Source organism: Leucopleurus acutus (genome assembly GCF_964270905.1).
Source record: "Leucopleurus acutus genome assembly, chromosome: 1".
NCBI lineage: Eukaryota > Metazoa > Chordata > Mammalia > Artiodactyla > Delphinidae > Leucopleurus > Leucopleurus acutus.
The window spans coordinates 15,325,196-15,347,229 of record NC_139142.1 but is presented as its reverse complement, the minus strand read 5'-3'; the positions used below and the strand labels follow the sequence as shown (position 1 = coordinate 15,347,229).

General features: G+C 41.4%; 1 protein-coding gene across 1 annotated transcript; it reads left to right on the top strand.

Annotated features, from left to right (window-relative positions):
- Positions 1-2,063: 2,063 nt before the first annotated feature.
- On the top strand, positions 2,064-2,823 carry LOC309957795 (trafficking protein particle complex subunit 2-like). The gene is given in 2 exon segments (XM_082833268.1): positions 2,064-2,272; positions 2,275-2,823. Coding segments are annotated over 2 exon segments (420 nt in total). The 5' UTR covers positions 2,064-2,124; the 3' UTR covers positions 2,547-2,823.
- The last annotated feature ends 19,211 nt before the right edge of the window (positions 2,824-22,034 follow it).

The following is a 22,034-nucleotide window of genomic DNA, read 5'->3' as shown; positions in this document are numbered from 1 at the left end:
TCCTTTTCCTTCCAGATGCAAGGCCAATCAATCATCCATACAAAACAGGTAACCAAGCTTGCTGTTCATCACTTTCTTACTGAGTAATGTCCTATCTCTCCCTTGACTAACGGAGAGGTCTAAGATGCAGATTTTATGTCTTCTCAGGGGATGGACACACAGAATTGAGCGATCAGTCTCACCTAGTGGCAGCCTGCTTGCTAGCGAATCCTCACGTTGGCTCTCCTTACATCTACTTTCCCCTCGCCCTGATCTCTGGGATTATTCTCAAGCCTTTAAGCTGTGCTTCCAAGGGAGCCCAGGCTAAATGCTTGGCATCAGGAGTGACCCTAGAAATCAAACCATAAGAATGGGATTTTCAAATTAGATTACTAGTGGTAGTTACTATTACCCTGTACTGGGTGCATCAGAGTTGGTCGAATATTCATCCAGGTTGCAGAATTTTAACTGTGACATCACACCAGTGACAGCTGTAAAGAAAGTGCCTAAATGTTCTAGAGTCATTTTCCCATTCTCACAAGCTGGGAGTGCAGTGGGATAAATTACTATGTTGTCACACTTTTCTGAACATATGGAAGGAAAGCTGTTGGTGATCAGGGGGATAGCTGAATAGGTACTGTGGGTGCTCAGGTGTCTTCGTTCCCTGTGAAATATTTCAGCATTTCTTCTTTCTGATGATTCGGTAACTGATGGCATTTTCCACCTTCATTGATTCCATGCTCTAAATCAGTGAAACTCTACCCTGATGTGTACAACTGAATTGCCTCAGTGCTTAAAAAAAATCAATGCATGTATGGACTCCATCATTTAAATCAGAATGTCTGAAAGCGGGGCCCAGATACCTGTGTTTTTAAAAGCTCCTCGCATGGTTGTCATGTGCAGCCAGGGTTGATGACAGCACTTCCAGACCAACAGAGAGGGGAGGGTGGAGGGTGACTTACATTCATTGAGCAAGCACTACCATTGGCATCTTCCCTTTTTATATATATGCAGTTTCAATAACAGTGATGTGGGAACGAGTAATCAGATTTCTTCTTGAAGGAACATGCCAACAGTTTGGTAGAAATACGTATATTTGATGCTTGGGGTAAAAGGTGAGTGCTCCCAAGGGCATGTTCAAAACAAAACTGTTTCCAAAAATCGCAGGCATATGACAAGGAGAGGAATTGGATGGCCTTTGCGGGACTGGGAAAGAGAATGTAAAGAAGAGGGATAGGAAAGAATAAAGCACCAAGTAGCCTGCTGTGAGCCTCCAGATCTTCCACGACTCAGCTCCCAGCGCTTGGGATTAGGACACCTTGTTGACATAGTAAGTGTTAAGGTTTCTGCCCAGGTGACATGGTCAGTATGAAAACAGGAGCTGAATGGTCAGGAATGTCTCTCCCAAGGTCTATGTCTCAATGTGATAATAGCTAATATTCACTGAGAGTAATTTTAGACATTCAGGAGTTGCAAAAAGAAGTTGAAAGATGCTGTCTGTCCCATTGTGACAGAAAAGAACCTGCTGATGTCAGGAGATCACCTTGGTGATGGGCCCACAGCTAGTGCTACACTTATGAGGCTCCACAGAGAGCCAGTGGGACCAAAAATGCCCCTCCAGCGTGCTAAGCTCTTGAGAGTAATCATGAACCAGCACCTCCCAAAGGGTGTTCTGTGGAACTGGAGTTCTACGGACGTTAAATGAAAAAAATATACAAGGTTTCCTGATCAAAGACGTCGGTCAGAAGGGCTAAATGAAAGGTCTTCCAAAGCCTTTAGTTTGCTAAATGAGCCTGGTGAGGGTCCAAGAGGGGAAACAAGACTGCAGCTCTCCTGCATGTTCTCATGAAATACCTCAAAGACCCCAATTCCCTGAGAGTCATTTTGGGAAACATTCCTACAGGCCTATGTATGAATGACTGATGACAAATAGATGTTTTTGCAAGAAATGAACAGAGACAAAAAGATATAAGTACATGCACTTGTACATTTTAAATTTGCCTTCTTTTTAAATCAGAAACAAAAGTAAGTTGTTTTTCCTTTTTCTAGAAATAAGCCTTCATCAAAACAAACTGTTAGGCCACGGGAATTCACTGGGCATTTCCGTTACTGGTGTCTCGCCGCAGGGCCTATCTATTGAAGACAATGTCTGGAAGCTTCTACGTTGTCATTGTTGGTCACCATGATAATCCAGTTTTTGAAATGGAGTTTCTGCCAGCTGGAAAAGCAGAATCCAAAGACGATCACCGCCATCTGAACGAGTTCGTAGCTCACACTGCTATCGACCTCGTAGACAGAACATGTGGCTGTCAAACAACATGTACCTGAAGACGGGGGACGAGTTCAGTGAATGGTTTGTTTCAGCATTCGTCACTGCGGGTCATATGAGATTTATTATGTTGCATGACGTCAGGCAAGAAGCCGGAATAAAGAACTCCTTTATCGATGTCTATGATTTATACATAAAGCTTGAAATGAATCCATTTTATGAACCCAATTCTCCTATTTGGTCAAGCGCATTTGACAGAAAAGTTCAGTTTCTTGGGAAGAAACAACTTTTATGCTGAATGCAAAAAATTCGGAAGTAAACAGTGTCATTACAATAGGGTATACTCAGGAATGTGTACATTGTAAGTAACTTGATTAAACAGCATGGAAAAGTTTTAGTTGTAGTCTCAATTTATCGAAACCTAATGCAATTGCTTTCATATTTAAACAGTATATTCAGTTTCTTACGATTATCAACAGATTGATATTTGCTTGTGAACAGTGTTATTTACAAAGAGTTCTTTATCGGTAATCTTGAAATCTTTCTTTTTTAAAAATTGAGAATAAGCTTTTGAATTTCCTCATTCAGATAGCTTGATCTTGTTCCAAATGTCATGGTCAAGATTTGGTAGGCAGATTTAAACCCAAAAGCTTCTGCAGTAGGGGATGAAGTTGATAGCACATACAGGGGCTCATCTATACATCTGAGATGTTATGAAAACGTATAGGTAGAATACATAGAAGTAGTATACGTACACTAAGAAGCCAAGAAGCCAGAGCAGACAGCTTTGCGGTGCCAAATGCCACAGGCCTGCCCCTGTCGGAGACTGGGAACGGCGATCCTCCTGTAATCCTAGAATCCTGGATCCATGTTTGTCAAGTGGGAGGCTAGGACCAAAGTGACAGGTTATGTTCTTATGTTTCCTTTCCTCAGACAGTAAACTAAAGATGAAGTGAACCCGTTGATAGCTGTACTAGGAAAAAGTCGTACGGCAGTTTTAGAATTGTAAGCAAAGAAAAGCTTGCATCACATTAACCCTTGCGCTCTTGGCTGTTTAGGCTGTATATCATACCGGAGGGGGCGGGAGTGACTTCTTTTGTACTGTAACAGCGTGGGATCTTACAGTAAACCGGTAAATGTCCATTGAAAAGCAAGTAATATAACTGGGTATTTTCTGTGCTAATTGCAAGCACAGAAAGAAGTTTGTTCCATTCTGAGTAACCTGAGCAAGTAATTCTAAGTTTGGTCTTGTATCTTTGTGTGAAGCTGTTAGCATAATTTTTTACCATATTTATTTGATATTCTAAATAAACATGTTTGTCCAAGGAAAAAATAACAAAACAAAACAAAAAACAAGCTGTTATCCTGCACGAGGCATTGTGTATTCCACGGATGCTTACCCCCCATTGGTTGTACATGATGTAATGGTTCTGCATAGTTATTTCACTGACTCCTTGAAACGGCAACTCCCTGTTGAGAGCTGAAGTAATATATGTGAGAACAGTAGGGAGCCCGAAAGTAACGAATTCATCCCGCTGAATTTTTTCCTATCGTACGTTCATGATGTGACTCCACAAGTCGACCACAAACCAAGAAGCAGTTCACATTTATGAGCGGGAGGTTAGAAACAGCTTGTGCTTCTGGGTCAAGTTACCTTTACTGAAGTGGAGAGAGTGTGATGATGTAGCTTTGGAGTGGGAGGCAAGAGACCTGAATTCTTGTCCCAGTGATACATACTCTTGCTATGTGACCTTGGCCAGATGCCTAGTTGTCTCATCTGTAAAGTGGGGCTTAGATGCTCTTGCAGGTCTCTTCCAGTTTGAATCTAGGCGTATCTGGATAACTGCACGAAAATAAATGTAAGCCATTCCAAAGTGACTGGAGAAAACCTTGGAGGACTTGGAATGTACAAAAAGGGCCCTCCTTAGGAAAGACCCCTTCTTAACAATGAGGCTCCAGAAGTTTTACAGCCGTTATTCTCTGTGGCCCTGGAGCTCCTTTTCTTACTCTGTTGAAGGTTACACGACGCTGGGAAAAGGCTGAGGGGCCCAGGCCCTGAGTCTCCAGGCGATGTTGCTATCCACTCACATGAGTGTCCAGCCATGATGCTCCTGTGCTCAGCTGTGGTGTCCAGGGATGTGTGTCTCCACGTCTGCTTAGTCCTCTCTTGCACCCTTGCAGCTGTCCCTGACTTGAAGTTTATATTGATACCTTCTTTCCCTCTGCCCTTTACTTCCTCGTGGACTACTGGAGCTCTCACAGTGGAGCAAATATTTTTCTGAGGGTTGTGAAAAGCTCAGTCTGTACTAGAGCAACAACCTCTGTCCCATCGCCCAAGAATGGTCAGCATAACTTTCCTTAGAAGTAGTAAGACAACAATATGTTTGAATTTTCATATGCTGTCATATTAAATTCTCAATGATTCACCTAATTGTGTCTCCCTATTAGAATTTCTGATGTCTGAATTGGAAGGTTGGCGTGGCCAGGATGTATATAACTTGAACAAAGCTCTCCATGTGATTCTAACATTCTCTCCATCTCTCCACTCCCCCACCCAAACATGAGGCCTCTCTCCTTCTTTGGTCCTTCAGCTCTAAACATAGAGAAGCAGGACATTTTTGTTGACCTTAGCAGTGTTTGAAAGGTTCATTTCATTTGCGGCTTTAGACTCCCTGTGTGAAATTATGGGAAGAACTGTAACAGAATACATTTTTGTTCATGTGACCTTTTTCCCATTTTAGGTATATCCTTCTAAAATGCCTCTCTCGTAATACTGCCCCCTCCATAGTTCAAGCCCCTGGACAACTGGTAGAACCTCCAGCGTGGTCTTTCCTGCGTCTTCTCATCCATTCTTCATACAGCAGCTAGAGGGATCTTCTAAGAAGTCTGATCGGGACTCATCCCACTGAAAACTCTCTTGGCTTTTACTGCTCTTAGGGCAGATTCTAAAACGCATAACATGGTCCACAAGAGCTTTGTGGTCTGACACAGTCCTAACGATATATCAGATCTCAACTCTGGCCACTTATCCCCTTTCCTCAAGCTTCCATCGCACCGGCCTCCTGCTTTTCGCCTTGCTCCTTTCTGCATCAGGGCAAATGCTGGTCCTTCAGCCTGGGACCATCTTTGCTCCATTTCTTCATGTTCCCAGTTATAAATCATCACGTAGTTGGATAAGGATGCCACTTTCTTAGGTTGCGGAGTCTATGATTATTACTTAGAAGCCTATCTGAAACGTTAGTTCAATGAGTAGTGTGTGTATAAAAGTTAAAATACCTTTATTTTTTTCACATGGGGAGCCGATTTTTTGGCACTGTTAATTGAATGGCCATCCCTCCTGTACGACACAACGCCACTTTTCCCATATTTCTTAATTCTGGTGTGAACCTAAGTCTGTATCTACACTCTCTCCTCTTTTACTGAACTTTTGTGCCTATTTTTATACCATCACCACACTGCGTTAATTACCATATAGTTTTATAATAAATCTTTATATCTGGTAAGGAGACTCTCCCCCTCCTGACTAATTGTTCTTCAAGAATTTTTCTGTTCTTGGCCCATTACACTTCCATTGGGCTTTTTGGACCAATTTATCAAGTTCTGTGAGGAGACTCTGTTGAAATGCTCGTTAGAATTGCATTGAATTTTACAGGTATATTTTGGGACATTTTACATATTTATGACTTCTCATCCAGGAAGTTAGTATATGTTTCTATTTTGTGTAAATCTTTTATGGCTTTCAATAAAGTTTTATAATATTCTCCATAAAGATCTTAGACATCTATATTAGATTTATTGCTAGGTCACTTCTAGATTTTATTACAAGTTTTTGATACTGCAAATGGCATTTTTAACAATGTATCCTTTCATTGGTTGTGGTTTGTGGTTGATGCACAAGAATGAATTCATTTTTCATAAGGTAATCGAGTATCTAGCAACTTTGATGAAGTCTCTTAGTAGCTCTAGTTTTTGCCTTTCAATTCCTTTAGTTCCCTATGTAGAAATTAATATTTTGCTCACAAATAATGACAATTTGATTTTTCTTTACCTATCATTTTAACTTTTATCTATTTTCATATATTATTCTGCTAACTAGGTCTTTCATAATAATGTTGATTAAAACTGGCATAACAGACATCCTTGTCAGATTTTACTATTAAGTGTAATATTTGCTCTTGGCTTTCTTTGTGATTTCCTTTCTCAGGTTAAAAAATTTGTTATAAGTTCGTATTATAAATTAGTATTAGCATTATAAATGCTTTCTCTGAATTTGCAGAGATTACCATACATCATAAAATGAGATGGAATATTTTCCCTCTTTTTCTAGTTTCTAGACCAGTTTGTATAAGATAAGAATTGGTTTTGGAAGAACTGTTGGAATTTGCCTATAACATCATCTGGACCTATGCTTGTTTTTTCATTCCTTATTTATTTCTCACTTCTGCAGATTTTCTTTCTATCATGTGAAACTGGGAAGCACACTTTTTAAAAATTTCTATATATTATATATAGTATCCTGAATTTCTACATGTTATGCAAGTTTTTGTATTAATGTGATCCACCAGCTTTCTAAAATCAGAAGTCTTGGATTAGTCCTTTAAAAATTTTTTTTGCTGGGCTTCGCTGGTAGTGCAGTGGTTAAGAATCCACCTGCCACTGCACGGGACACGGGTTCGAGCCCTGGTCTGGGAAGATCCCACATGCCACAGAACAACTAAGCCAGCGTGTCACACAGCTAAAGCCTGCGCGCTGCACAACTACTGAAGCTTGCACGCCTAGAGCCCGTGCTCCGCAACAAGAGAAGCAACTTGCAGTGGGAAGCCCGTGCACCGCAACAAAGACGCAGCAACCAGAGAAAAGCCTGAGCACAGCAACGAAGACCCAAAGCAGCCAAAAATAAATAAAATAAACTTATAAAAAATTTTTTTGTTTTGCTTACTATTGTAAAATGAGATCTCTTTTATTATCTATTCTTGCTAGTTAAAACTGGTATATAGGAGGCATACCTGCATTCAGTTCTAATCACTTTGCTAAGCTCTTTAAAATGTATCCAGCATATTATCAGAGTCAGCAGTCTGTGACTGCAAAATAATATTTTCTTTTCTTTGGTATTCAAGATACAAAGAGTACTAGGCCTATTGCATGGACTACCAGAAATCTATTTTTCTCCAGGGTTTCACTTTCCAATAGATTTTGGAGAAGCTCTAAGGAATGTATCTACATAAATGGTTCTCTGTTGGTGGAGTCATCCACTTGTTCCTGCAGCCCATGCTCTGAACCACTGCTTCTCCAAAGCCAGGCACAGCCCCTCTCACCACCTCATAGAGCATTCCACATCCTTATCAGGTTCCTCTAAGCTTGGACATGATCCCCTCTCATAATTCCCAAACTATTTAACAAAACTTATTTGTGAGCACCTAGAGGAGATGATCGAGTGACTTATAACAGAAAGAAAATTTGTCATCAGATTTTCAAAAACAACGCTCCAGAAGACAAAGAAAAAGAATGTGTTCTAAGGGTTGTGTAACCAGCCAAATTGACTTTCAATATCAAAAGCTCTAAACTTAGTATCAACATCTAAATATTCAATACTTAACCCTTTCCTGAATCTACCAGAGATCAACCTTCAGACACACAACATGTCTAGGACTTTGTCATAAATACTGGCATGTAGTTATTTATAGAACTAGGTTGAAATGAGAGTATAAAGACAAGATTATAGTGTGTAATAGTTATATGTTTTGATGATGTAATCACAGTCTAACTAAAAAATGCCTGGGGGGAGCATCACAAAAAAGCTTTTAATTGTTTTCATAACCCTCTGATGGATAGTATTAATATCAGTATTATGGGACAACACTGTGTATGACATAGGATAAAACAAATTAGTAATTACGACCTATTCTAATTCTATTATTCCCTCTGTTCTGGAGAACCAGGATTCTTAGTATGGAAAAAAGAAGAGACAGATGTAAGCTAGAAGAGAGTAAGTAAAAACTCAATTGTCCTGAATTTGAATTGAATGAGTGTATATTAGTAGAATTCAAATTTATATTTATGAATATATATGTATGTATGTATGTATGTATGTATATATATATATATTTAAGAAGCTCTCATTTCAAGATCATGGTCTGGGTGCAAAGGATGCTCTGTGTCAATGGGCTGGTCCTAAATCTGCCCACTGAAAATTTCTGGAAACAAGGACACAACCCAGTAGCACTGAGCCTCCATAACACCCACAATATGATTTGAAATGAGGGTTTCTTAGAGATGTGACTAATTTCAGGACAGTGGCAGGAAATACACAAGATGATCCTGGACCATGTTCTTAGCCCATAAGGGTCATGTTAAATGGAACCAACTTGAAGAAGCTCCTCAAGGCCAAATATGGGGCTATTTGAGTTTTAATAAAGATATTAACTACAATAGATTAGTACATATCAAATGTGCTTAAATAAATATATGAGTTTTTAGGGTTAGTCATACTTAGAGAAGGATTTGGGAAACCAACTTATTATCTTGAAAACTAATCAAGGGGAAAGCCTCAAGCACTCATCCTGTCTTTCCTATATGAATTGTATCTCTGTACCTAAATAGTAGATCAGGAGAAGTGACTCTTCAAAGGAAGATTCCAGTCAATAAATTAAGAAGAAATGAAATTCCCCTTTTGCAGCCCCTACTTAATTCACTGATCTAGGCATTGATCAGAAATAGCTGCTAATTTCACAAAAAGAGACGAAACCAGACAATCTGTGCCCCCTGATGAAAGGACACAAAACCCCTATACTCTTGCCAAAACAAGTAAACAAACAAACAAACCCAAATCTGATGCAATTATCAATTTATAGGAAATACAGAGGACAGAAGAACCTCTTAAACTACACCATGATGACATAATCATCTTATGGGAGTCTCTACAGGCCAAACAACCTAGATTCTTCAACAAATGCTTTACAAGGGATAAAGTGGGAATTGGGGAGAAACATTAGATTAAAAAACAAATCTAAAAATAGAAAAGAATAAACTATAGCATTGATGGCTGCAAGATTGGGTGAAAAGAAAAATGATCTCTTAAAAAAGGAAAGTGATTACCATAAAAATCAAGAGAGTGGTTACTTTTAGGGAAGAGGGATCCAGTATGTGGAGGGCTTCTGAGGTAGCTGACAAAGTTCTATTTCTTGACTTGGCAGTGGTTACAAGAGTTATTTGTCTTTTAATAATTCATTAAAGTATAATTTTGTAGCATGGAGTTTTTTGTGTCTAAGTTTTCATTTAACAATGAAAAAAATTTTTTTATCTTTATTGGTTGCTTAGGGGATAGGCTTTCAAAATATGACTAAGTGTTCCTAAAACTCATCACTTTGGAGGATCACAAGCCAAAATCTAACCTTTGCATTCCTGTCTAGCTCCTGCTGGGTTTCAGGGGAGCAAACTAGTTCAAATCCAACGAGGCCAAATATGTAGTAAGCCTCTTTAACCTTCTCCCCACCCTTTCACATCAATAAGACCCTTCCCCAGTCTATTCATTCATCCTTATCCCCAGAATGACTGGCAGTGGAAACATCAGTTTCCTTTCATAAGCTCTCTCACCTCCACTCACAGGGTGTAACCTGACCTCAGGGCAGCAAAGGAATTATAATGACTGTTAGTATATTTCTCAAAGTCTGGGTTATTCAATAAAAATAACACCACATGGGGGATGCCACCATTTGAGTCCAGTTATACAGTTAAAAGAAAAATCTTTTTTTGTTTTAAGATTTTTTTGATGTGGACCACTTTTAAAGTCTTTGTTAAATTTGTCACAATGTTGCTTCTGTTTTATGTTTCAGTTTTTTGGCCTCGAGGCATGTGAGGTCTTAGCTCTCCCACTTAGCTATCCCACGGGGGATAGAACCTACACCCCCTGCATTGGAAAGCAAAGTCTTAACCATTGGACCACCAGGGAAGTCTCAAAAAATCATTTCTTTAGCTGTTCAAAGCATACTCTGTTTAAGGCTGACCTTAATTCATGTCATAAGCAAAGCATTGTCATTTTATTCTGAAATATAATTGAGGTGTATGGTGCCCTGTTTTCTCCTTTAAAATGAGCTACCTTGCTGCGGTTTTTATTCTCAAATCTTCTCTTAGGGTTTTTTTCAAAACAAAGGAAATCTCAACTTCTAGAAATGGAAAAACCAACCACTTTCAAAAGATAGTTTTCCCATCTATCTCTTGCTGCAAACCAGATCAAATCAAAAAGTTTTATCTTTATTAGGCACTTGTTTTAATGAATTCCTGTCATTGATTTTTTAAAAAATCCCTTCATTTAACCCTTGGTTTCTTCTAGAAATCTTATAACCTCTTCTAATTCTTCCCATGAAGTCATGACACTTCAAAGACATTAAGGCGTTCTATAGGAAGAATTAGTCCCATTTATTTGTTCTCACTCTTATTATTGTGTGTAACAGATACCACAAGCTGGCCACCTAAATCCATTCTGTCCTCCTTCCTGGACCCATGGCTGGAGTAGATTTCCCGATTTCCTTCGCAGTTGTTTTAGGTGACTCGGTTCTCACCGTTGGAATGTGAACAGCAATAATATGCACCCTCCAGGGCTCATGAACCCCCCCCCCCCACTCGTGCTCCTCCGCGTGCTTTCCTCTTTCTGGGTGACTGGGAAGGTGACCATAGGAAGCCTTGGTGGCCATGTGTGGAGAACGGCAGACTCACCATCACACCTGGATCCCTGAGAAACTATGCCACTGCTGCCGCTGACTTAAACTCCCTCAGTGAGAGAGGAACACATTTCTATTTAATCCACTGAACTTTAAGGGTTTATTTGTTTACCATACTCCCTAATCAATTTCCTGAAATCATTACCTGAAAGTGAGCGCCATAGTAAACACCTAAAATGTATGGAATTAGCTGAATGTTCAGAACGAAGGAAGGAAGAAAATGGGTATCAAAGACTGGAAAGCTAGAGCCCCGTGTTATCCATGGGGGAAAAAACTTAATAAAATTATCATCTATGATGACTTGGAAGGCAGACCGAGAGCCTGTTAAGCCTGTAGCTCAAGGGAAAGCAATTGGAAAAGCAAGAATATTATTGTGTGTTGGCTCCTATTTATCACTTTTAGCAAAGTATTACAAGAAAGAGATGAACTCAGGCAAAAATTGTCTAGTTTGACAGCTGAAGTGGAAATAAATAACAAGACTTTTAAACTTCAGGGTTTCCTAGGGCTGAGAAAACTGATGGTTTCTGTACCTCAAATACTAGAAGATAAGATTTGTATGTCATAAAAAAAGGGGGGAGACCCAGCCCAGTGGCAAAGATGATATCAAGGATGTTGCCTTACCACCTAAGACGATTGTTTCAGAGGTCAGTGTAGATTCCATGAGGGCAAAGTGGATGGGCTGAGCAAAAAACAACAAAAAAACAAAAAAACAGACTTTAGAACAGATCTAGAAAAGAATTTGGAGCTTATTTACTTCTACATGAAACTGACTGGAAGCAAGTAGGTCAGAAGCCTGTCATGTTTTTGAGCAAACTGTACTACCCAGAAACTACAAGCTTGGGTCTGTAAAATTACCCTCATACAGTAGCAGAAAGTGGGCTTTGAAAGATGTACAGCTTATAACATACTCCTCGATATCCACCCCATAGGTGACCGTGAGCACAGTGGACAAGAATATTCTCCAGGCAGGCAAAAACTAGGGCCACCAAGAACAAGGACAAGAAAGCTCCTTGCAAAGGACAGACGCAGAGTCTAAAAGACATTTCCTTCTAAGGGTTGGGGTTCTTTACAATACCTCCCCCTCAAACAGGATTCTATCATTGCTGTGGACCAGCTGTGGACCATCATTGCTGTGGACCAGCTATGGACCATCATTGCTGTGGACTGCTTTGAGGGTTTTTATTATGGTTATCCTGTCCACTTTTGTATGTTAAGTGAGCAGATAGAGCACAGGTAACTTATCTTTTGGTACAGAGGGTGCCTGACCTTGAGGGACCATATCTGGATCTGAAGGAGTGGTCTGAGCATCACCTGGAGATCCTAGACTTTGAGACAGATATAATAACTGGATGAAAATTTGGGTTTTCTCCCCTAAAGAGTATGCATGTTTTATGTAAGGGATGATGGTGACCAAAAGGGCTAATTGTGATAGAGATTACTAGAGGTCTACCAAAATCCATTCTCCCCTTCTTTCCGGGCACACAGCTAGACTTCGCTTCTCAACAACCCCAGAAGAGAAGTGACTAAGTTCTCTTCAGTGGAATATTATTAAAGTGATACATGCCACTTCCAAGAATGGCCCATAAAAGCCTCTCACTCTTGTCCCTCTATGCCCTTTCTCCCTACTGGCTGACTGACATGGCAAGGTTTTGGATGACTCCCAGAGATCACATGTTGAAGTTGGCAGGGCCACTGTCAACCTGGGTTCTTAAACAGCTGTGTGGAAGAGAGGTGCCTTCCACTCAGATGCTATCGTAGTGGCTTTTTGAGTTTTAAGCTACTGATATTTGGATTTTATTTTAACTGCAGCCTAACATTCTCTAACACATCATGCTAAAAAGTAGTAGTGTCTATTTTTGCACAATTTGTCAATTTTTCCGAGAAAGGCTATAGCTGGTCCATTGAATCCAAGACCTTTACACTGTCCCTCATCACCATCCATCCCTTCAGGATGAGATTAGATTGCATGGTCTCTTTTTATTTCTTACGATTCCCTTGAAAAATCCACTCTGAATCTCTTCTCTCCCTCTCCCACCACTGCTCTCTCTCTCTCTCTCTCTTTCTCTCTCTCTCTCTCTCTCTTTCTCCTTATCCCCTGCTCTGCTTACACCCAACTGTCTACCTACTCCCATACTCACAAACTTTAAATTCATGACCGCTGAAGTAAAATAGGTCCGTAGTGGTGCCCAGCAATCTCATTACATTTCCATAGTTCATTCGCTCATCCAGTCTCCTACAGAACTAGTTCATATTCCCTTCTCCCTCCACAAATCGCCAGGTCCTCGACCCTCCTCCTCCCTCTCGGCTGAGGAGTTTGAATTCTTTTTCAGTAAGAAAGCAGAAGCAATCAGGGGAGAATTTCCACTAGCTCCCACCAGGCCTCTACTGCCTACCTTCATCTGTTCTCATGTAATTTGTCTTCCCTCCTGGGTGAATTGTCTGTGCTCCTTTCTAAAGCCAAAATCTTCATATGTGCACTGGGCACCATTTCCTCTTATCTACTCAAGGGTCTTACTCCAAACAACTCTCTCCTTTCTCTCCTGCTCATCAAATTTTCCCTCTAAACTGGATCTTTCCCATCAACACACAAAACATGCTGCAATATATCTCATTTTAAAAAACAAAAAACTTGACTCCACACCCTCTTTCAAGTATTATCTCATTTCTTTGCTAGTTTTTATATATCTTTCAAAAAAAAACTGTCTATATTCACTCTTTCTCTAATTTCATTCTCTCTTGAACCCACTCCAAACAGGGTTTCTTTCTCACCATTTCATTGAAGCAGCTGATATCATGATCTTTGATGACCTTCATGTTGCCAAACCCAATGGTCAATTATTAATCTACATGTTACTCAACCTGTTAGCAGCATTTAATACAGTCTATCATTCCTTTTTGAAATACTTGAACCTCTTGGCTTCCAGGGACCCTTCTCTCTTGGTTCTTTGCCCTCCTGACTGGTCACTTTTCCATCTCCCCAGCCTCTAATGTTGGAATGCCTCAGGCTCAGTATCTTATGTTTACTCTTTCCTATGTACACACATTCTCTAGAGGATCTTGTCAAGTTTCATAGCTTTTGAGACCATATTTATGCAGGCGGATCCCAAATTTCTGTTTCTAAGCTAGATGTTTCTCTTTAACCCCAGGCTTGTATATCCAACTGCCTTCCTGACATCTTCACTTGGGTATCAAAATTAACTTTCCCCAAAATCAAACTCATGATTATCCTTAAGCCTGCTCAATAAAAGTAGCTCCATATTTGAGTTGCTTAAGCCAAAACCTTCATCCTCCTTGACTATTCTCTTTCCCTAACACTCTACAACCAGTGCATCAACATAATCTCTTGCCTCTACCTCAAACTATATCCAGAATCTGACACCTTCTCACCACCTCCATCACCATCATCTCTCACTGGATTACTAAGATAGTATCCTGTGGTCAAAACTGCTTATTTCCTCTCAATATCTCTATTCCCTCCTTCTAGACTGATAGAATTTTTAACTGGGTACCTGGTCTTCCAGAATTTAGATTTCCTAACATTTTTTGCAGCTTGGTGTAGCCAAGGGGATGTAAGCAGAAATGTCTGTGGAACTTCTAGGAACGTTCCTTAAGAGATAGTCGTAAGGTACCTTTTGTAGCTTCCTTTTCATCTTTTTCTCATCCTGCTTCCTGCTACATAGATAACTCTTTAACCCACAGACAGGTGGCAGCCTTAAGTTTACTCTTTCCTCTCAGCACTCATGCCCTATGTAAGTCCTTAGAGCAATGAGTTGGAAGGTTCTTGAATCCCTGAGGACTTGGTAAATGAAGCTGCCATCTACCTCTAGATTCAGACCTCTGAACTTATGAATGAGAGAGAAACTAACTTCTACTTAAAGCCTCTCTTATTTGGAGAACACTGTCCCTGCTGAACTTCATTCAAGACAATATGCCTTCTGATTTTTTCCCCTGCTTCTGCTCCTTTATAAACTATTCTCCCACAGCATCAGCCAGAATAATACCAGGTTGGCTCATGCTACTCTTGTGATCAAAGCATTCCAGGGGGTTCCCATGCTACTCCCATCATGGTCTCATCAAAGCCCTCACTAGACCTGTCTGCACTTCCATGTTCTTCTCCCCCTGCTCCTCTGCCCTCATCTCCAGCCACTCTTCTCCCCACTTGTTTTATTCCAGACACAATGGCCACTCGCTGACTCACAAGCACACTGCTGCTGAAGGGCTGTGCACTCTTTTCCTCATCCCTTGTTATCTCGTGGTTCACTCTTTCTCAGTTTCTTCAAGACTTTACTCAGATATCACCTTATCAATCAGGATTTTTCTGACTACCTGATCTAAACATTTACCACAAGCACCAGGACATTTCCCAGAAAAGTTGGGGTTTTCAGCTTCTTTAGAAAATGCAACTGCTCTGACAATACTGGGCCCAATTTTCACAGGGAAGCAATGGACTTGAGACAGGAATAGCTTCAAGGTGGGTCTTTGGAGAACTTCAGTTATTCTTCCCATATAATTTCCATCTGTACTTTGTCCCCCCCTGCTTTGACAGGAGCAAAGGATGCTGTGTTTATTTTATGTAGACTCCCATGCAAACTTAGCTTCGAGCACCAGTACCCTTGACTCCATCCCATCCCCAGCCCCAGTTAGATGGTCATCCTTCTAAATATAAAGTCTAAAGTCACTGCTGGACAGAAATCGGGAGGCATAAGCATCTATAGTTCACTTTCCCCACCCCACCACCCACCAACTCCCTGTTGTCATGTATCCCCCTACTTCACAAATTCATAATTTTGTCTGGTTGCTCAAGACATGCTGGCTTAAAGTATTTAGTTCTCCCAAATTTATAGGGGAAAACGCAAAGATTAAGAAGCTTTTTGAGACCCAAAAGATTGACCCTTTAAGAGTGGAACTCAAGAGACAATCATTGCATATGACTTTCTATACCTGATGCTCTTAAGGCCGAATTCTGTCTACCAGATTATTTTACAAAGCCGTATGGCTCAGTCTTGGAGAGTTGTTTGATTTGGTTCATAGCACGAGTCTGTTTTCTTTTTAAATGTCAAAACAGGCCAACCAGGCTTTGAACATGTGCAGAGATCATTGCGAACAGATTAATCTTTCCTAGTAAGGGATCTAGACTTGTGTCAACGAACAATTTCAAACAACTAAAAGGTGAATTGTATTACTGAGCTGGTGAATGCTGTATTTAGAAGTTACTAAAGACAATTGCTAGTTCAAGTGAAGTTCAAATTCCTCAAAGTGAATAACTTCTAATAAGTTTAGGTAGAGCTTGGTAGTGCCCTGTTACATACGTATATCAAGTTTGTATTAAAGAAAAGTGTTGGTGTTTCCATGTTAATTTTACCATGTCTTTATAAATGTTTTCAAAATCAAATTTTTGGAAAATGGTAATCAAAACTACTTTGAATGCAGCTCATGGACTTTTCTTTTTCTTTGTTCAGGATTAAGAATTATCATAAAATAATTTCATTCATTCATTCATCAAAAATCGTGCAACAAATATTCATCTAGCAATGTTAGTCACTGTTCTAGGCACTAAATTTAGAGTAGTGAACAAAAGAGCCAAGTCCCCAGTCTCATGGAGATTACAGTCTTGTGGGATAGAGGGTGGAGGGAGAGAGAGTAAACAAGTAAATGTATAAAACATCAGGTTACAAAGATAAGTGCCAGCAAAGCAGGCAGGGATGGAGTTTTATGCACATTTACATCACCAGCATTTGGAGCTTTGAAGAAGCTTAAGAGGATGAATGGATTAATGACTTAATTTGATAAACTCTACCTGCAGAACTTCTGATCAGACAGAGCATTTGCTCTACAGCCATGAAATGGGGTGGCTGGGGCACACATGCCTTAGTTCCATCTCCCACAAACTGAGGCCTTGTGCATTGGCTGCAGGTGGTTCCCAAAGAAAAGCCTTAAGAGACAAAGTCCTTTTTATGGCCTCTGCTTGCAACCCCTCTCCCAGCCCCATATACCAAGGGCTACAGAGAAACTTTACCTCCTCTAAGAGGTGGAGATTCTTATAAAGTTGAGAACTTCCCCAATTTATCTACAGCAAATTAGACCTCTCTTTAGAAGAAAGGCTACCTTGTTGGGAAAGGCATCTGCAAGTTAAAATGTTTTCTGATAAGCTTTCTTTGTCCTTGTTGAGAGAAATAATCATTGACCAGGGTCCCCTGTTACTTTGCCAGGGTTTCTTCATCTATCTGGTCATGTACACTAGTTGCTAATTGTTTCATCCAACAAAGTCAGCACTTCTCTCCAGATCCTGTGCTGTGTTGGCAATTTGACTGGTCTTCTCTCTCTCTCTTCAGTTCAGGGAAGATGGTATCTTACTTGCAGACTATGCTTACACTGAGCGGAAACAGAAATAAAGAAACAGACACGCCCAAATGCTGAACCCTATATCTGCTTGAAAATCATGAAAAACAGTATCGTCCTTTGATCTTTGACAAGACCTTTCCAAACCACAGCCCCTGAGATATCAGAGGATATGGTTGCACCCATCAGGTCAATGCAGGAAGCAAGTGTAGGAGAGCCAAAGCCAGGGTGAGAGCCAGAGGCTGAGAGAAAGAAGAAAGGGGGTGACCCAATTCATGACAAATGAATCTCAGAGACAAGACTATACTGTGAGGTCAACAAAGTTGCTCAGGGCTGCATCACAACTGCAGTGGGCTGCAGGCACTTTTATCTATGGGGTCCCCTTCTCCCATTAAATAATATAAAAAATTATATTTTATGATTGTGTTGGTATAAAGAGGAATATAAACCAAACTGGGTTCACTAGAACAGATTCATGATGATTAGAAGCACATTTACATCACCAGGTTTTGTTCTTCTTATTAAAAATGAAATTAAAACAATTCTGTGGGCCCCTAAAAGTAGTGGGTGTCCTAGACACTGCTTCCTGTGCCTAGTAGAGAATTCAGCCTAAGTTGGTGCTTTAGCTCCTTTGCTGTTTTTTTCACACACATATCCTGGGCATCTAGTACCTTCCTGCTTCCATGGCCTGTCCTGCCCCCCGATCTCATCAGAACATCTTGGCAAGTTATGGAGTGGGGAACGATGTGATAAACCAGTGGACTTCCTGTAACCACTTCATCCTCGCCCCCATGGGACCTGGTTTCAGCTGCCACTTCTCTACAGAAACTGCCCCTACTGAGGTCATCAGGAGCCTCTAAGTTGTCAGAACTCATGGATGATGGTCAATTCTTATACTTTAGTCCTTTCTAAGACATTCGACACCATTCTTCATTTAATTAGCTTTTATTGAGTGTTCACATGTTTCAGGCTGTGTGCCAGATTTTGGAGGCATGCTTATCAACTAAACAAAAGATTCCCAGCCCTTTTTGTGTAGTAGGGAATCCTGATAAATAAACAGCAAGTCAAATATGTTTTGGGATGCTGTAGAAGTACAAAGGTCCCTAACTTGAACTTGAGAAGTCAGGAAATGCTTCCTGAAGCAGAGAACACTTTACCTAAGACCTGGAAGATGAGTAAAATTCCACCTGGTAATTGGAGAGAAGAGCGTTCTAGGTAGAAAGGGTAAATTCACACAAGTCTGGTGATAAGAGGATCACCTGTACACACTAGTAATAGAAAGTGACCCCCTATGGTGGAAGCCTAGATTGGGGGGGCAGGTAATTTGCACTGGCAAGTGTCATGAGCACATTGGCATCTTAGGGAGATGACGCTGGTGTCAGTGAGAAGAATGAATTCGAGTGGGGTGATACAGGGGTCAGAGAGAGCCAGCAGGAGGCTCTGGATGGGATCTGGACAAGAGATGGTAGTTTCTGAACCAGGGAAGAAGTAGAGGGAAAGAAGAGAAGTGGCAGATGGAAAAGATTGCATCAACAGGACTTGGTGATAGATTGGATTTGGAGGTGCAGGGGAAGAAGGATGGCATCCACCTGGGTTCTTAGCAGTAGAAACCAAATCCTCTTTTCTGGTTAAGCAGAATGCGGTTTGTTAATAAGATATTAGGAGGCAACACAATCTTTGGGAGGGCTAGAAAACCCAGGTTGGAAGGCTCTCAGCCAGGAACAAGGTAGCCCAGAGTAATGCCCAGCCATTCCATGGTGCTGTGGGAGCAGAAACACTGCTGCTTTTTGCTTGGCTCCTGTGAGACAACAACAGCCTTTACCCCAGAAGAGCCGGATGCCTCCCCATTTGATTGCCACAAGAGGCTACTTCCCCTCTCCCAATGGCAGGCCACACTGCTCACTTCTGCCTCCTACTCTTAAGAAGGTACGAATGCTTGACTGAACCTGGGTCACAGGTTGAACCAGGCTGCAAGGGAGCTTGGGAAATGTAGTCCCTGGTTTTCCAGGGAGGCATACTACAGAGCGGTTGGAATGGGTGCTGAGGGAGTCTCTCACACTATCAGCCACAATTGGCGTCTTTGCACCAGCTCCCTCATCTGAACGATATAAGGAAGGTGTTAGAACTCTTTTTAGAAATGAGGCTCAAAAGTTCATACCTTATACCAGGTTACTGTTGGGGCAGAGGTTTGAAGCTGGGTCTGGCTGACTCCACAGCCAGGCTCTTTTTGCTCCTTCACTGCTGTCTTTCAAGACACACCCCTATCCTGACCACCTCTGGAAAGGCTGACCTCCACCCCTCTGCCCACAGGCTGCATTAGATGTCCTTCTGCTGGGCTCCCCTAATGCCCTGGGCATATCTGTGTGGTAGCCAAACTACACTGCATCCTCATTTTAGTTAGACATAGGTTTCTCCTACTTGGCCATGATATCTATGAATTGGTTCTTATATATCCTTGTATTCCCAAATATCTAATATTTTAACAATGATTAGATAAGCATACAGAGTCCTTTAGTACAGGCCCTGTTGAATGTAAAGTGTTACCATTATTCTTTTGTAGTTATTCCTTTTAGCACCTAGTGTTTAGCCCACAGTAACTGCTTAATAACTAATCAGTGAATGCATTAATGAGCCCCAAGGAACTGAGGACTGATAACAGTTACTATCTGTTGCCCTTCCCAGGCATATTAACCTTTTTAATAAGGGATCTCTTCTTCACTGAAAAGGCTGAAGTTGCAATGGTGGAGTGCCAGGCTCAAGGACCAGACACGTGTTTTCTGGGGGGTCTTCCCTAAGTCACTTCAGTTGTACACGTCAGGGCCAAATTGAGGGTCCCTCTGCTTCCAGGCCAACATTCATTTTTGAATCATATGGTTCTGAGAGAAGCCAGTTACCAAGCAGTGCTTTCAAACACAAGCCTGCAATGTTCATGCTCACTGAGAAACCCGAGACACAAGGCTCTCAACTTCACAGGTACACAGACCTTCCGGGGCCAACCTCAACCTCACCCACCAAATCTGCCCTGCATGTTTGTCTACTTATTATTGAAAGTTTTGCAAGTGCACAAAGCAGGGAGAAGGGTGTGGTGATGATAATCTGTATTTGCCGTTCGGTGTCCCAAGCATTCTTTATTCTGGGTTGCCATGGCCTCCCCCAGTGCTGGGCTTTGCTCAGTCCTTGTCCTGTGTTCTGTGAACCTCGTCCCCTGACTCAGGAAACCTCTCGAGCTGATGATTTCATGTCCACACAAATTCCTCCTACCCCAGCCTTCTCCCAAGTACCTGAAACAGGCTCTGCTTTGACTGTGGGTCCATCTTCCCAACCCCGTGTTTCTCATTTATACAATAAAGTGGAAAAACTGAATCCCTTTCTGCAACAAAATTCTAGAATAAATTCCAGAATTTTACTTTCTTTTTTGCTTTAGCTTTGGCTCAAGAGTAGTGCTGGTTATAATAATTCTTTTAATTGAATTCCTGGGTATCGGGATTTGTTCTTTTCCAATTAATGTTCCTCCTCTGGACACCTTATGTTGGGAGCCTCTACCAACAGCATCAAGCACCCTCCCTCTTGGCCAAGGACCCTGTGCCCATCCCTCTGCCCAGCTCACTCTCGTTTGCATTCATATCCTTTCCCACCAGAGGCACCTGTGCAATTGTTTCCTAATACCTGCCTGCTGCTTCGGTCTTGCAAAGGAAAACTGTCCTTTGGGAGTTCTGACAATAGATGATAGGGATACGCAATGTGATGCTTGTCCCTAACCTGGACTCAAAAAGGGCAGAGGGGCTTTGTTAGGAAAATGTTCTCACTTCGGATCAGTGAAACCATTTTACAGCAAAGGCTATTAGCCGTGAGCACTTGAGCTGGGATCACTCGTCCCACACCATCAGGGCAATGGAACAGCCTTTTGAATGCACGGCTGAGGCAGCAGATTGGAGATGGTACCCTGCAAGGGTGAGTGCCATCCTCCAGATTTTACTATGCTCCCCAAATCAACGAGCATTACATGGCACTGTGTCCCCAGTAGTTAGAACACGTGGGTCTGGGCACCAAGGAATAGACTTTCAAGGGGCCTTGTTTACTGTAATATCCAGTGACCAATGGGAAATCTGTGCTTCTAGACCCCAGTTACCCACAGCAGACTCACTCCTTACCTCCTTATTTCACCCTTTCCTGGCCTCCTGCCTTCCCTGTGTCATTTGCCAGTTCCCCACCATGCTCCTGAGACTACCTCCCATGCAAATTCCTTGTCTCAAGGTGTGAACTGGGGAGACCCAAGCTAAAGTGTGAGGGTAATGCTAGTACTCACCTCACAGGTTCGTCGGGAGGGACAAGTGAGAGAATGTGCTGAGCTTCCCCTCTGTCCCAGAGGACGTGCTCGGTAAATGCCAGCTAGCATCAGTAGCACCGTCATCCATGATCATCGCCATCGTCAGTCTCTTGCAGGGGAACTGAGTTTGACTTTGTTCAAAGTCCTAAGACAGGTGACATCGACATATTAGGATTACTCCATCCTCCTCTTTCCTCACACACTTAGTACAATGCTTAAAATGTCTATGAGCAAGGAGTAGATTATTGATAATATTGAGAGTTGTCGTTTATCAAGTGCCTGCTCTGCAGCTATGTACTGTGCTAGTTGCTTTGTACATATTATTGCAGCACAGTGTTGTCTCAATGAACTTACTGGATTACAATAACCAGAGGCATAATTATCCTAATAAGAAGAGACAACA